Source organism: Diadema setosum, chromosome 19, assembly GCF_964275005.1.
Source record: "Diadema setosum chromosome 19, eeDiaSeto1, whole genome shotgun sequence".
NCBI lineage: Eukaryota > Metazoa > Echinodermata > Echinoidea > Diadematoida > Diadematidae > Diadema > Diadema setosum.
The window spans coordinates 25,804,822-25,822,839 of NC_092703.1; the positions used below are offsets into that span (position 1 = coordinate 25,804,822).

Genomic DNA, 18,018 nt, shown 5'->3' on the forward strand with positions numbered 1-18,018 from the left:
TTAGTATATATGTAGATTTTGACAGTTATTTTACTATCAAAGGTGACACAATGAATGGCAAGATTAGGCAGTTTACATTCACTTTTTATTGTATCTTTCTTTAGATTTGTCTAAACTTGTCTAAGTATTTCAGTTATTTATGTTTTCTATTTTACTGCTTCCATCGATTGTCATCCTTTTACCTCCATGATTCGTCTTTTCTTTGGATGCTTTTTCCTATTTGAAATATTGTCCAGTTCCAAGGACACATTTGTCAAGTTCTGGGATCTAGACACCCAGCACTGCTTCAAGACACTTGTGGGACATCGGAGCGAGGTAAGAGTTTCATCGTAATTCTCATTTATGTTTGTTCGTTTTTATGTGACCTTGAATCTATATTTAAATATTTTGCCTGACTTTCTATGGGTAATGATGATGGTACTGTATTGTGCTTCTGGTGTGTCTCTAATACAGACTGCTTTATTTTTCCTTTTTGATGTTTTATTGACATCAACGTCTGAGATAAACAAAGATTCTATTCTAGAAATTGTGATTTTAACAGTTTTCACAACTTCCCCATTTCTCATAAGATGTGTATCAGGTATTTCACACCTATACCACAGTGGAGATTGGATGTACAGTGTATCATACGTCATTATGTTCAAGCTGTTTTTTTGCATGGTTTTTGCATGGTGTTATACAGTGTATGAGTACAGGTGTAAGGTTGAGTGTATCATTCAGCAATGTGTTTTATCTAATTTACGCAGGGTAACAAGACACATTACATTTAATACTAATGTGGAGGTGTAATGTCTAATGCAGTGTAGTGTTCCAGCCTATTTACATGGCATTACATAGCAGTGTAGGCAGTGTAGTAGTGTACTAAAGGGGTATAAGTGTAATTCTCAGAAAGTAGCTGCAATTCCATCTTTTCCTGAAATGATGGGTCCCAGTGTCCAAGTTTCGTTATTCAGTCACAAAAATATTGTCTACGACTCCAAGATTTGTACAGACTTATCAATGTTTCAGATGCACCCTGTTACAACCAGACAGTTTTGATGAGAAACATTGCACACCAATGTTGTTGCATGGCAATTCACAACTCATGTTCTTCGCAGGTGTGGGATTTTGCGATCCTACCGGATGATCGAGGGTTGGTGACTGGAACGTCAGGCAGTGATCTCCAGGTGTGGGACATTACTTTCAAAGATGAGGTGAGTTTTTGTTTGTTTGTTCTTTTCCATCTGAGAGGATGGCTAGATAGTCCATATTCAGCTACGTTAAGCTGGTCTTCCATGGGGTCCAGTTGTATGTGAGGTGGGACCACTTCACCGGGTTAAACACCCTGCTCTTGCGATGAATGAATGGAGCGGGATCTTTTACGTGCATGAGTTGTTACTCTCTCACAAACAAGACCTCCATTTGTGACCCTGCACCTCAAAACAAACAAAAAGTCGCCAGACATGATTTTTTAGTTACGACCATATTCTGAAAGAGCAGACTTTAAGCTTTAAAATGATGTATAACTCAAATCAAATGGACTCTCCTAACCTATCTAAATATTGGAAAGAAAGCACAAACTCAGGAAAAGTGTGAACTGAGAAAAGAAGCTCTGAAGTATAGTGTCTATTCAAGCGCTTAATCTTTACCAAACCGTGCTGGCTGTGCGATGAATGGGACAAAAAACAGGAAGTAAACCACCAGAGTAACAACAATGAAGGGATTATCAGATTAGACTGAAATTAAGCATGCCTCATTAACACATTCTGTCCATAATTAATGCCAACTTTCAAAGCAGTAGAGCTATCCTTTTGAAAGTTATTGGAGTTGAAAGTGAAGAGTGTGGACAAGGTTTTTCAGAAATGAAAAAGGGATTCTAAAGACACACCTAATCACACTATTCTACCAAAAATGTTCAAGATAAACTGCTAAAAAAACACACATTCCTGCCCGTTTTATGATACCAAATTTTAGCATAATGTAAAAGAAGACCCGCTCTTTCAGAAAATATGAAAAAGTCAAGTTCAGCTAGGTTGACCCATTTCACTTATTTTCAGTCCTCACGCAAAATCAGTGTGTGCGACTTTATGTTCGTTTTGAGGTGCACGGTCACATTTTATGTCCTATCCGAGGGACAGAGTGTTTTGCCTCTTGCTAGAGGGGACGGTATACTTACACACAACATTGCTCAGTCCAAACTCGGGTTCGAACCCAGGCCGCGTGATCGTGAGGCAGATGCGCTACCGACTGAGCCAACTCACCGCCCTAAAAACTATCAGTTTGTTTGATTGTTTGTTTGTTCTGTTTTTTCTCTCCACAGACATAATAGCATGCAACTCTATAAAGAACTTTTCAGTTTTTACATTCAGATATGTGATTTCATCACATTTTTCTAATTTTGAGATAAGAAGATTGTTGCCAAGTGGTTTAAACCTGTTGAAGACTAGTACCGAGAATACTCGTTCAGGTGTCTATGGGAAATGCATGTTTTAGCAAAATCAGTCTGTCGTCAATGGGTTATTAATGGCAACAGAGTTCTAATTTGCTCAGAATTGAATCGTGAAGAAAGAAGTGGTTAGTTGTTGTTGTTGTTTTTTTAAGTATGCAAAATGTGAGTAGCCCAAAGAAGGTAAACTTTATTTGCCCTGAGGAAATGGGCATGTTGGCTTAAACTCTCTGCAGTGAAAAGGCAAAAGAATTCCAATAATGAATCCTAATAGTTGTATTGCTATACCAAAATATCATGTTCATCACCATCATCATTTTTTTATTTTTTATTTTTTGTAATGGTTGTTTTGATTGGCAGTTGAAGTTGGGAGTCACATTAATTGGAGGTCCAGAAATCATTATAGAAAGGCAATTCCTGTTTGATCGCCTGTTATTGTTTCTCTATTGGCAAAATTTACTTTGACACTAAGTCTCTTTTGTGGACGGATACTGGAGAGCTCTGATTCACAGCAGCATTAAAGCCTGATCGAAATGGTAATTGAAGATAATTATACAGTTGGTGATGGAGGGTCAGCATTTGTGATGGGACTCATTAGTATGCTACAAGTGTGACCATTAAGTTAATGGCAGGAGTTTTTGTGACAGTCCATCTCATGTTTCTTCCTTTTGGACTTTCTAGCGAGACGACGGTCAACTTGAGACGGGTCCCTCTCCGGCCAAGAAGTCGAGGAAACAATTCTCTGACGACGATGGGGGCGATGCCGAGGGAGTTGGCGAAGGGGACGATGATGACGAGGAAGAGACAGGGAATGATGACGTTAGTATACCAGAATGATGTGACACCTCATCAGCAGACCATAAGTGATCATGTTCTCGTAGTGTGTGTTTCAATTCAAATGGGGCTAATTTCACACATACAGCATGCATGTTCTTATGAATAATTATATTGTATTGGAGGGCAATGACTGTGATACCACATATGAAGGAAGTTGGTAACGAGTGCAATATTCCCTGGTATGTTATGAAATAAAGCCATCCAATATGAATATTATTATCTATAACCATTGTCTTGAGAAGGCAAAGCTGTGAAAAGTACACCGTGTAATTACTAGAATTTGAAGTAGACTCTGCCCTAAAAACAGTTAGGGATTTGCACTTGTTGCAAGCATTCATGCACTGAGTACGCAAGTGTTCTTGCAACAGACCCGACAAAAATAATATAGTGTATTGTTGCAATGCCACTTTACTACATTACCTTATGGGGAATTTGTAATGCATTAGCCTGTGTGTTACATTGAATATGCTCTGATATTGCACTTGAAAATCAAACAGACAAAAAGCACACATTTTTCATGCGCCACTAAAATGCCTTATGTTGAGATGAAGTTCAAGTTCATTATGTAGATACATGTAATAATCATATTTGTAGATGCTTCTTGAATGTGGCAATTAAGTGTCACCTGTCCCATCTTCAATGGGCATCTCTCTCCACAGAGCATACTGTCGTGTACCAAGGCAGGGACACTCCTGAGAAAAGGAACAGACAGAGTAGTCTCTCTCCAGACTGACTCCACAGGAAGAATTCTTGGTTGTCATGTGAGTGTGAAAACTTTTTCTTTTAATCCATTGATACACTGTATGTTTGATACCCATGTATAGAGTTGCCCTGACATAATCTTCCCCGTTTGGACCTGAAAGAGCAACAGTCGCAAAATATGTTTTTGTCTAAAAAATGCAGTGTTTGTTTAACCCGTTGAGGACAGGCTGATTTTGCTACAACACACATTTTTCATAGACACTTTCCTGAGTATACTTGGGACTCATCCTCAATGGGTTAATAGGAGAATCAAAAAGCTTGATCCCAACTACCTCCTGTCTAAGTTAAAAAAAAAAAAAAAAAATGGATGCTATAAAAGTCAAATGTTGTTGTTCTTTTTTGTGAGGCATATTATGGTCAGGGATAGTATTGGCATCAACCTACAGTCAGACCATTAAGTTATGTTACTCCCGCACGCACTGCGCACGGGGCTGCTTCGTGCGGCTGCGTGCGGTTTCGCACGGGTGCGTGCGGCTCCGTGCCATTTCATACGGCCTCGTGCGGGTGCGTGCGCTTCTGTACGCCCCCGTGCGACCCCGTGCGACCTCGTGCGCCTCCGTGTGGCTGCGTGCCAGTCAGTGCGCCTCCGTGCGGCTGCGTGCCACCGTCGAGTGCGGACCATCCTCTGGCACGCTACCGTGCGAGGTGTTGGCACGGTACCGTGCGTGGTGCTGGCACGCTACCGTGCGAGTCCGTGCGAATCTAGCATCCTGCTAGTCCCGACACGGGACTCTTATCTTTTTTTCACTCTCTCATACGCCCTCATTGGCGGTATACGAAGGCAGTCTAGGCAGTGGACTAGCATCCTGCGTGCGAATCCATTGGAGGCCGTGCGTGCATGCATTGTAAATAATAATATCCCCTTTGTAAGTGTGTGCTCATGACTATGTGTGCGCCTGCGTGTCCATGTCTGTGGATCCGTGCCCATGCCTGTGTGCCTGCAAGCGATCGCGAGAAGACGATACGATGTACACACTGTACAATGTTCAATGAAAGCCCTTACAAGTCTGTGCAACTGCGTATTACATGTAAACACTCATGCCTGTCCAAAAATGGACGATTTTCTACATTGCAGAGATCACTTGCAATCGTTCTAAGAATATGGAGTACCATCACCGTGTGTACATGTATCTCTCCTTGCAAAGAAATTAGAAAAATTGTGTGGTTGTATGTTTGTCTTTATCACTCGATAACTTGAACAGTGTAGAAATAATTATGGTAATAATGACAATTAACAACAACAGAGAAAAGCTATTGTATAATTACATCAAGGGAACCATTTGTTGATGATGATGATGATGATGATGTTGATGATCACTCAAAAGGTAATAATAAATGTACATTGTAGATGTTCCATATTGTTACATTTATCAGTATGGTGTATTAGTATTTTTACTATTTTTGCCTCTCTTAAAAAAACACACACACACACGCACACATTCTTTGTCCTTTCTGATATTCCCCGAAAGCTTTGAAATATATGTAGAGCTTACACATTGTCGTAAGCAGGAGATAAAAAAAAAAAAACATCGTCGCTGCAGGATAGGTCGGTATATTAACAGTTTCCGTCTCGATAGGTTTGTAATCTTGGCAAAATATATATATACATATACATAGATTAAGAAATATAAATATACATTTATATATACATATATATATATATATATATATATATATATATATATATATATATTATATACATATACACAAATATATATAGATATTGATTGAATCGTTTCTTTATTCAAGAAAATGTTTTACATTACACCACCGGTCTAGTTATCCCAAGGTTTCTTTGAAAATGCTGCAAGCATCAAAATATCAAACATCGTAATTTTTATATACAATTTCCCGTGAATGCTAAGCGTATGAGAGAAAGAGATAGAAAAAAACAAAAAACTTCTGCCATATGTCTTGTTTCTCGCTTTATTGCAGCGTATGTCATTGTCGAAGTATAAATGCTATGATAAATGTTGGTAACAACCACATGAGAACTTGCACATTCGATTCCCAACAACCATTAAATCATTGGGGTCCGTAAAAAAGGTTACATAATACATACGAAGCACCTCATTATAATGTATTCGATGGACCGGTGCAGAAAAACTGGCTGTCTGTAATCGGCCTTTGAACATCTCTATTATGCTCATAATCCCCGACTTTTCAGATGGCGGCTACGAGCGCGTCCAGGGATGTTTTTGTATCAACATTCTGACTATTCATGGAGGTACAATGTAACCTGATACTCTGGCCACCTGGTCTATTCAAAGTATTCTTGCGTAATACACGCGCGTAATTATGTTAGGCTGTGTTTCACCATGATGAATATATAGGACCCCGTAGTAGCAATATCGGCTCTTGCGTTGTATGAATGCTATACAGGGATCCTCCATTTGGTTCGTTGGTCAAGTATATAGATTCTTTTAACGATCTTATAAGCAGGCTGTCATTCATAAGTATGACAGAAAAACAAACAACAACTTCAAGCAACATCGAAGTTGAGTTTCGCGAACTAATCTTCCATTTGAGTTGGTTTCTCGGTTTTGTTTCAACAATTTTTATAATGTTGACAAAAGCCTGATGGGATGTTCAATATTCAATTAAATCATTGCACCTTTCTCGCAATCTTTGACAACTAATGATGACTAAACCTGTGAAATCCACGATTTATTTATTCATTTATCTATTTTTTTTTTTTGTATAGAGACGTTTTCTTTTTGAATTTATCTATCATGACTGCCTCCAGATTTCGACCATAATTATATGTCTTAGGTTTCCATGGGATCAATAAAGGAGATCAACGAGCGCATTTGTAGGTTTCCTGTCGGGTTTAATGTTGCAAAGTTTATGTGCAATCACGATTCACTTACAACCCTATATACACCGTAATGTCGGGATGAGATATTGTTCACTACACATCAAGTGAGATTAAATCTTACACAGTGTACTGTGATATGATATATATGATAAAAGTCATCAGCAAACGGGATAGATTATTGTTTTGTCTATGTGTGTGTGTGTGTGTGTGTGTGTGCGTGTGTGTGTGTGTGTGAGAGAGAGAGAGACATGAGAAAGGGGGGAGAATATATATATATATATATATATATATATATATATATATATTTATATAATTATATATTCACTTACAACTATATGATCTTATAAAACACATGTTCAAGTCAGTTGACGGAACATTTATAAGCTCTTCCGGTCTGCCTATGAAACATCGGAGTCTATGCGATAAGAAGAAAGATTGAGAGATAGAGAGAGAAAAATAAAATAGGCTGGTCTTCTAAATTTTGTTCGATGAATGGTAATCTTAACACACTTTTGCAAACGAAATGAAATATTATACACGGCTAGGTTTGCCTATAATCTGTGTTATGGTGATATCTTATTAGATTATACATAATAATACGGGCAAAGTATCTTGGATAAGTGATCGCCACCATCGATGAGGATATTCAATCTAGACGACTAATTGAAGATGATGAGAATAAAGAAGACATAGTGGATAGCTGGAAAGGAAAGTAATGTGATGCAATGAGATAAAAATGAAGGAGCACGAATCGAGGCAAATGTATTACAAAGGAAGAGAAAATGGCATATTCGAGTGTTCAAAATGGTTTAACATTATGCGAAGATTTCATAGTCATTTTTTTTCTGTGTGTGTGTGTGTGTGTGTACGTTTGTTTTCTAATTTTACAGTTATGTAATTCAAACTCGTCGACAAAATAAAAGAAAAAAAAGATAGCGCCATGAATATGTTCATAATTCAATCTCAGTTTCCTCTCACTATCACTTCAAAAAAACGTATTCAAATTAGAATGCCCGTAGACAATTCAAATTCGTCTCAATGTGAAAGAGCGTCTTTTCAAACAGGGTCGCAGGTGACCATTCCCGAATTCGACGCAGAAGTTAATTCAATTTAGCAACAACAAAAAAAGGCTGGCCATCGCGTATACTCCAGCAGCTGTAGAAGAAGCCGACATGATCATAGAAGTATGACAAGCACAAGCCACACAGGCTTGAAGGCCTAAAATTATTACATCACTTGAGAAAATAAGGAAAAGGCGATATCTTTGTTGAAATAAACAACATTTCTCCTGGCATTCTTCAATCTCTCATAACAGACTGCTAATTTTGCTGAATTGTTCTTCTCTTATGTCATGAGTGTAAATCAATATTTGTTTAATTGTTTATACAGTACCAGTCATCCCCCGATAAAAGACAAGAAAGAAATGAAGAACTAATCTCATTCAATAAGCATAATGTATAAAGGAAATGAGCATTTGCTGCAATCGTTTATGAATATGAAAATGCTGCAATGTGCATGAGTGCGCGAAGTCTAATGGAATGAAAAAATGTAGTCCTACCTAAATGCATATATATCCTTATATATATATATATGTTACGCTGGCACGATAAGTGAATAAACCACTTCAATAGCAGCATGAAAACATTTGATTTCATCGATACATATGAGATAAGACAAGAACATTTCATGCTTTTATTGCCCAAAATACCTTGCTCCTAAACAAAGTGTTCAATTGAAGCGATGGGTTATCACAGGTCCATCTCTCACAAAATTAATCACTCTTCACAAATTTGGAGCGCTTTCTACGAAGGCAAATGCATTCTATGGACCGGTGCAGAAAAAAAGAGACCGTCTGTAATCGGCCTTTGAACTTCTCTATTATGCTCATAATCCCCGACTTTTCTACGAGCGCGTCCAGGAATGTCTTTATATCAACATCCTGTCTATTCAATAAGGTACAATGTAACCTGATACTTTGGCCACCTGGTCTATTCAAAGTATTCTTGCGTAAGACATTCGCATATGTTAGGCTGTGTTTCACCATGATGAAATATATAGGACCCCATAAAGGCAATAACCATCGGATCTTGCGTTGCATGAATGTTATACAGAATATCCTCTATTTGGTTTGTTGGCCAAGTAGATTATTTGAACGACCTGTAAATGACATAATCAGACTGTCATTCATAGGTATGAGAGAAAGAAAAAAAAAAAACAACTTCAAGCAACATCGAAGTTGAGTTTCGCAGACCAATCTTTCATTTGAGTTAGTTTCTCGGTTTTGTTAATGTTGACAAGAGCCTGATGGGATTTTCAATATTCAAATAAATCATTGCATCTTTCTTGCTTTCTTTGACAACTTATGATAACTAAATCTGAAAAAATCCATGCTATTGCGGTACCTGCCATCCACACAGAAGTTTCTTCTCTTTTTTTTTTGTATAAGAAGTTTGCTTTCTGGAATTATCCATTATGTCTGCCTACAGATATGACTTAAGGTTTCCATGGGATTTAATAAAAGAGATCAACGAGCACATTTGTGATTCAACAGTAGGGGTTAAATGCTGCCAATTGTATGTACAATGTTATAATTGACTTAAAACTCTACTGCCAAGAAGTATTGCTCATTACGAATCACATGAAATAAGATTTCACATAGTGATAAGACAGAAGTTATTTGTTATAATATTATTATGATGAAAACTCATCACTAACCGGAAAGACTATTGTTTTGTGGAATTTGTATATTTGATAGAACATTTATGAGGTCTTCCGGTCTTCAGGCGAAACACTGGAATCTATAGCGATGAGAAGAAAGATTGAAAGGGAGAGAAAGAGAGAGGGAGAAAAATAGGCTGGTCTTCTAAATGTTGTTTGATGAATGTACATATATTAGATATTGTTGTATATATATATATATATATATATATATATATATGTATATATATATAAATATATATATAATACAGGCAAAGCATCATCGAGAAGTGATCTTCACTAATGATATTATTCAATCAAAGAATTGGATAACTGGAAAGAGAGGGAGAGAGATCAAAGAGGGTGAGGGGGGAGAAATATGATGGTCTTCTAAATTCTTTTTGATGGATGGTAATCCGATCACACTTTAGCAATCGAAATGTAATGTTACATCCGGTCAGGTTTGCCTATCTATGTTATGGCAATATCTTTTGAGATTGTATATACGGGCAAAATATCTGTATACGTTTGTAGGCGGGAATGAAGTGGATAGCCGGAAAGGAAAGTGATGAAATGTAATGGGAAAGAATAAAGGAGCACTAATCGAAGGAAATGTATCATAAAAGAAAAGTAATGGAAACTTGATTATAAATAATGGCACATTATGCAAAGATTTTGCAGTCGTTTTTCTGTATGTTTTTATTTCAATTTCATAGTTAAGTAATTCATAATCGCCAACAAAAAATAGCTTCCTGAAGATGGCCATTCAGGTTTTGTTTTCCCTTCGCTATATGCTATCCCTTCAAATGTAGCATGAACACACTTCAATTTATAGTCCATGGGCCAAGACCCGAAAAATGGGTTGTTGGTACCACCTGAGGTGGCAAAACCTTTTTGGTGTCAGTTTGTTTGTCGGGCAGAGATATGCTTATCAAGCTATGATAGCATTTCCAAATGAGTAGCTTAGTCATAAATTTTTTTTTTTTTTTAAACCAATTTGGTCTCGTTTTTATATCCCTATACTTCTGAATCGAAACTAACCGCTATAAAAAGAAGAGCACTGTCTTCCGTACGTCCACAGGTGTTCTGTTGTAAACGCGATGCGCTTAGTCTTTATTCAAGGCAGCGAAGGGAATATCCAAAGGGTTATGATGTCCACAGCTGTCACGCGGTGCGCTTATATAGTCTTCATCTGGACCAATGTACCGTTATCATATCTAAAGTTCCTCATATAAGGGATTATCTATACTATTTTTATACCACCCTCTAAACAAATAAATCAATTTTAAACAAAAATCACTCTGTTTATTTACAATATTATTCATTATAATGTATTGTAGTGTACCGGTCCATTGTTTTTGCATTATCCTTTTTTGTTGGATGAAAATAAAGCGACATCGGCGTGGTGTTAGCGTTTTCACACTAGCGTTTTTGCCGGAAAATGATAGATAATTGCAAAATACGGTAAAATTCAAGAGGAATCTTTTTTTTTTTTTGGTTGTTGTTGTTGTTTTAAGATAAAAGGATATACACTGTATCATAAGCTTTGGATATTCCCTTCGCCGTCTAGAATAAAGACTAAGCGCACCGCGTTTACAACAGAATACCTGTGAACATACCATAGAGCTGCATTTTACAGCTCTACGGAACACACAGAAAACAGTACTCCTGTGCTTATTTTTAAGGATGTGCCTCTCTTAATGATTGCGATTGATGTTCAACTATTTCTTTCACGCAAGCTTGAACAGGAAGAAGCTAAAATTCAGGCAAGGAGACGAGTTTTCTTCCATGAGATACAATCATTAAGACATACATTTATTCCCGAAAGTTGTGTGATTGCTTATGTGCTAAAGAATTGTGTCCATTACATGAATCAGGCACTATACAAAACGGTTGAAATCTACTGAAAGTCGAACTTGTTTTTTTTTTTTTTTTTTTTCATTTCCATTTAAAGCGGGGATAGACTAGAAATTTGTTTGTCTATACTGACAGGAGACATTACATTTTTCCAGTACATGCTCCGCATTTAAACAGTCACCATATTTTCGTGGTCAGAATCAGATAATGGACAAATGATATATTATAAAAATGAAAATACGAAACTACGAACACGCCATATGTACAAATATTATGAACTTCAATGAATTAAACTTACTTGTGATATTCTGCATAAAAAAACAAGCACGCCGATTAGATAATTTAATAGAATTAATAGAACACACAGCAATATCATGCATGGCGGATCAAATCAAGTTCAATTGGTGAGAAAGCTACATGAAGTTAAAAAGTTGACTTCTTTTCGTTTCTCTTTCAATTCATGAAGACAGAATTACATTGTATATCTAATGAAGAGGATTGTCTCTGTTGCGAACGATCGCTATATATAGCACTGTTAGTCGTCTGCGCAAATCCTAATCCCTAAATACTTAAATTTTTGCTTGATAATGTAATAACCCTGCTTATAACTTTATAAAGGACTCGCAAATTCAAAGTTTCAAAACGTATACTAAAATATTATATTGCACACGGTGTATTTCAAAAAACATTTTGAATGCGTTGTGTGTAAGCATGTTAATAGCATCAATCTGCCTTTTATTTTCCGTACGTAAAGCGCACAGAAACGTAACCAAACGTTACCAAATACAGTGAAATGCATTGTACGGCGCGGTACTATCATTAGAAGTATATCCCATTCCTTTTTACTTTTATTTGCTAGAAGCAGTCGTCAAACCATGCGTCATTTTCGTAGCGACATCATTTAGGAATTAGAATATATGAAGATAATCGGTACTCATTTATTTTGCGCTACTGACATAGCATTTACATTTTCCAACTTTTATTGACATGCAGTATTATGTTACTGTATGGTTACGATTACGAATGTTGGTTATGAATTCAAAAGACTGGTTTATTAATCGAAATATAAAGGTAATACCTGTCTTGAAAGTAGTTCGATGCAAATTCAAAACGCAATCGAAATCATCGTCATAGGGGGAACTGATAGCTCTAGAAAACTTGTTGAGGCTAGTAAAGATTGCCGTATGCAATCTTTGTAGAAAGTTTTGACTTAGGCCATCTTTCGAATATTTTGAGAAATTATATAAAGAAAATTATTTGTTTTGATTATGTCAAGAATTAGTTTGAACTATGAGAACACAAAGGCGCGGTTACCCAAACAATGTCGTAGTTCGAAAAGACATGATGGGTAAAGTGAATTCATGACTTGACTAATCCTTACTGAATTGATGATCACTACTGTAAACTATCAGTTATGTCTTGCAGATGATACCTCTGTAATCGTAGTCAAAATTCTTTTGAGCGATGAGACGAAAACCAACAAACAAAATGCCGTGTATCATCGCTCGAGATTCCAACATTTGGCGTCACCCGACCAACAATAAGTGACGAATCAAATGGAATATCATGTTGTGGGTTAGCAGACTGTGTTACGATTTTTAAATGTTTCGAGCAGTTGTTTAAAAAAAAAAAGAGAAAATGAGGCAAAGTTCAAAAAATTAGAAAAAAGCACGTAAATGCCGGCGATCATGTTTGATAATCAAAGTAAGAGATTATAATCGGCCGTGCGGATGTATATGATTGCCTTATTTACATGTCTAATTTCTGTAAACTATGTTATATTTAGATGTAAGTTCCCTTTCCTCCTTGATAAAAGTTGTGTTGGGTTTTCGCTATAGGCATTTATTAGGAAACAAACAAACAACAAATGCGTACTATACATCAAGAGATGACCTATACATACATGAAACACAAAAATTTGTGTACGTTCTGATATAATGCAACTGCTTGTTTGTTAGTTAGTTAGTTTGTTTGTTTGTTTGTTTTGAATTACCATGGTCTTTGTTGAGGGAAAGATGAAGAAAAGTAGTAGAGTGTATTACTCTCAAATCCGGATAATTGCGATAAGTGTGTATCCCCGCCCTTTCTATACAGGTAAACGATTTAAGCTTGGTATGCTGTTATAAAAGCCTGCATGTGTCACGCAGAAGAACTGATTCCGCGATCACTTTTAACCTTTCATAAAATTCACGTTTTAAGATAGTAACGACAGCTTGTAGGAGATAGAGTAACTTAGCGTCCCTGACTGTGGTTCTGAAGACAAAAGGGGACTGAAAAATTCTTTTACAAATTAGCAGACATAATGCCGATCCTCCAACACTGTTGCTCCATTCAGTCACTGATTCTGCTATCAATGGCGAAGAAAGAATACTGGTTGCGTCTTTATCCACCCCTTGATAGCAGGAAGTTTACCTTTCATTGTTTAAGGCTTCGTTGATGCGGGGTTTACTCGGATACAAGGCGTGAACAGTGTCGTCCGAGTTCTTTCATTTGAAATTCCTCAGAATACGCAATTCAATGGGCAATTAGCGCTGCTACTTCGCAAAGCTGTTAGCCAAATTCTTTGCAGACTCGACCTCTCACATGTCAGCTACACGCAATACACGACAAACAGCTATCATTACAAACATTCTGATAAAAAAACAAAACAAAATGAAGAAGCACACTTTTGAGTAGCGACACAGCTTTCTGTCCCTTTCTCAGATAGGTCCTACCTCTAAAAAAATACACAGATGACAAGAGTCAGAATATCCTCAAAAGGGAACACGACCTACATTGTATTTGGGCATTAATAATGTTTATCTTCCGATTTCTCTCCATGCCGTCGCGGTCCAAACCATCATAAGAAATAGGGCAATAAGTTTTATTAACCAGGGAAACAATAGTATGCATTACATAAATTTGGCGAATTATCACACGAATTGTCGACTTAATAAAAACGAGAATACATGTAATTGACAACTTATAGGCCCTACTATATCTCCAGAGATGAACTTTAAACAGCAAGGCACATACCAGGGAAAGAAAGTTATGATTATTTGAATGAATTCATTAATGAGGCCAATTAATAACCGTTGTAAAAGTACACACTCGCATACAGAGGTTTCAAGTTCGATTATTATGATCATTGTATTAGCTCATAGATAAAGTATTATAAATTCTGCGTGATCGTTCGTTGGAATTATTTTTTTTCAGCGCGATTTGTGCGTCACATCAATCACCACTTCATGAAATGGAGGGCATGTATCAAACGAAACTCGCTGGTCATCACGTGTGGTCATGCAATCGATAGCCTTGGTCAGCTCACTATTATTGCGTAATTCTAAAGCCCTCACCGCTTGACCGCCGCGCGCACCATGCTTTGTTTTGTCTTCAATGGGGTCAAGAGCAATGCCTCATTAGCATACACCCTAGAAACGGAGGTGGAGTCTCAATCGGGCAAGAACAATAGGTGCGAAACGCAACGCAAAGGCGAGCGTTCGAAAAAAATGTAACCGAAAAAATTGTCTCAGAAGAACTGTGATTTGGGACACTTGTACTCATTTTTACACGCTGAAATTTTCTGTACAAACAGATAAAACATCAAGGAATCAAAATCCGTATAAAAAAATTCGACCCGAGCACTGCTTCCCCTTCATTTGCGGCTCATTACGGGAAAACTCGCCGTGCGACTTATGACTCATTTTGTCGGAGCGCCACACACGTGATGCGCTCCGTCGGAATGAGTCAAAAGTCGCAAAAAATGAGATCCGATGCCTATATGTGAATTCTACAGACACTAAGCTTTACACTGATATGTAATACAACTCATTTGGACATCCCTATGGATCATAGAAACGAATATTATCTACGCTTATGATGTCAGTCCATTTTCTAAATAACGGAGAAAATCGCTCTTAAAGTTCGGGCTATGTTCAAGCTAACAACCTGTTTCTTTCACTATAGACGAAACAATACAACAGTCCTGCTTAGCGACGGCGTTTACGCTCAATCGCACGCACTACCGTATACGGCATAGCTTGGATGTGTAAGATGGCAAATGACCCAATCGCAGGACAGGTCTATCATTAAAGGGAAGGTAAACCCAAAGAGCAATGTGGATTGAGTGAAAGCAGCAACATTAGTAGAACACATCAGTGAAAGTTTGAGAAAAATCGGACAATCGATGCAAAAGTTATGAATTTTTAAAGTTTTGGTGTTGGAACCGCTGGATGAGAAGACTACTAGAGGATATGACGTATGAGTGGACAACAATACAAAGAAAATATAAAGGATATTCAACAAAAATTCACTTTTCTAGAATTATGAAAGAGCAGTGGACCAACCGCTTTCAGAAAGCAGGGGGAATAATTGCTACCCTTAACATAGGCCTATGTCAATATCAAGTTGATGGAATTTGTAATTTTCATGAAAAATGGATTTTTGTAGTATATTCTTTATATTTTCTTGATATTGTAGTCCACTCATACGTCATAACCTCTAGTAGTCTCCTCATCCAGCGGTTCCAACACCAAAACTTTAAAAAATCATAACTTTTGCATCGATTGTCCGATTTTCTTCAAACTTTCACTGATGTGTTTTACTGATGTTGCTGCTTTCACTCAATCCACATTGTTCTTGGGGTTTATCTTCCCTTTAACTATTCTAACCAATACGGCAGCCCGAATGTAAACTGAAGTGCGTTTGTGTCCGTGCCGCTGCCGCCGCATGAATGAGTCGGTAAGCGTTGTGTGTCGGCTGCGGTGACTTAGTTGCCGCAAGTTTTTAACTCACAAACAATAGGAAACAGTAGAAAGAAAGAAAGAAAGGCACGCAATGCGTATTACAACAAACGTCTTTTAGCGAGGGCCTTGATCGCTTCCATTCTCCTCCCATATTGTTGTCAGTGGAAAATAAAGGAGATGCGTTTAGCAAGTACCAATACCTATAGTTCATGGGCCAAGACCCGAAAAATGGGTTGTTGGTACCACTCGAGGTGGCAAAACCTTTTTGGTGTCATTTTGTTTGTCGGACATAGATACGCTTATCAAGCTATGATAGCATTTCCAAATGAGTAGCTTAGTCATAATAAATGAATTTTTAACCAATTTGGTTTCGTTTTTATATCCCTATACTTCTGAATCGAAACTAACCGCTATACAAAGAAGAGCACTGCCTTCTGTATGTCCACAGGTGTTCTGTTGTAAACGCAATGCGCTTAGTCTTTATTCAAGGCAGCGAAGGGAATATCCAAAGGGTTATGATGTCCACAGCTGTCACGCGGTGCAATGCGCTTAGTCTTTATCTAGAACAATGTACCGTTATCATATCTAAAGTTCCTAATAAAAGGGATTATCTATACTGTTTTTATACCACCCTCTCAACAAATACATCAATTATAAACAAAAATCACTCTGTTCATTTACAACATTATCAATTATAATGTATTGTAGTGTACCGGTACAAGGTTTTTGCATAATATTTCATTGTTTGAATGGAAATAAAGCGACATTGGCATGGTATTAGCGTTTTCACCGTAGCGTTTTCAGCGGAAAATGATAAATAATTGCTTTGTTGTTGTTGTTGTTTTTAGATAAAGGGATATACACTGTTTTATAAGCTTTGGATATTCCCTTCGCCGTCTTGAATATTAGACTAAGCGCCGTGGCTATCATAACCCTTGGATATTCCCTTCGCTGCCTTGAATAAAGACTAAGCGCACCGCGTTTACAACAGAACACCTGTGAACAGACAGTACTCTTCTTTGTATAGCGGTTGGTCTCGATTCAGAAGTAGAGGGATATAACAACGAGACCAAATTGGCTTAAAATTAATTTACTATGACTAAGCTACTCATTTGGAAATGCTATCATAGCTTGATAGGCATATCTATGCCCGACAAACAAAATGACACCAAAAAGGTATTGCCACCTCAGATGGTACCAATATCTGGCCTGGCCCATGGACTACTAGAGTGAATAGAACCTGAGAACCCATTGTAGGCGGGGATACAAAAGACAGCATCAATAGAGGAAGTTAATGAAGTTAATTAACGATAGTCGTCTTTTCAGATCGTGTTCTTTGCGTGTACTAAAAACCCTCTAATAATGCACATGGTCGTAATGTTGCAGAGCATCAACGACTGCTTTCGTGCCTGCTCTGCTGCAGCTGTATACAGCCGTAACATTCTGAATTCCCGCCATATTAGGCACATTTCCCTTATAGGCGTTGCGTCCACATTATCTATCGCTTTTATCGCGCTTGCCAAAGCTGCACATAATTTATACTATACGTATCAGAAGCAAATGTTGATGTATAGGCCTAACAGCTTCATGTTGTTGTTTTTTTTTTATAATTATGATTGTATCATATTAATTTGAAATTATAGTGCTTCTTATTCTCGGTCACTTTTATGATACCATAGCATAAAGAACCATTAACTTGTAGCTTAAACCTATTTTAATTTTTGTTTGTTATTTTTATTTTTTTTTTTTACAGAACACCACATTTACAGTTGCAATCTTTCTGCATTTGAGAAGTTGAGTACAGACCGATAGTCATATTTACAATCATATTCGGAATTAATGCTTTAAAGGCCGTCGTTGTATCGTTTTGTATTCACAAATCTTATACTGAAATAAGT

At 37.3% G+C, this 18,018-nt stretch overlaps 1 protein-coding gene across 1 annotated transcript in view; it reads left to right on the plus strand.

Annotated features, from left to right (window-relative positions):
- LOC140242227 (WD repeat-containing protein 3-like) overlaps window positions 1-18,018 on the plus strand; it is a 52,928-nt gene that overhangs the window by 9,006 nt on the left and 25,904 nt on the right. Inside the window, exons 5-8 of the mRNA XM_072321971.1 lie at window positions 237-315; window positions 1,098-1,193; window positions 3,107-3,244; window positions 3,922-4,023. Of these exons, the coding sequence (XP_072178072.1) occupies window positions 237-315; window positions 1,098-1,193; window positions 3,107-3,244; window positions 3,922-4,023 (415 nt within the window). The remainder of the gene's footprint in view (window positions 1-236; window positions 316-1,097; window positions 1,194-3,106; window positions 3,245-3,921; window positions 4,024-18,018) is intronic.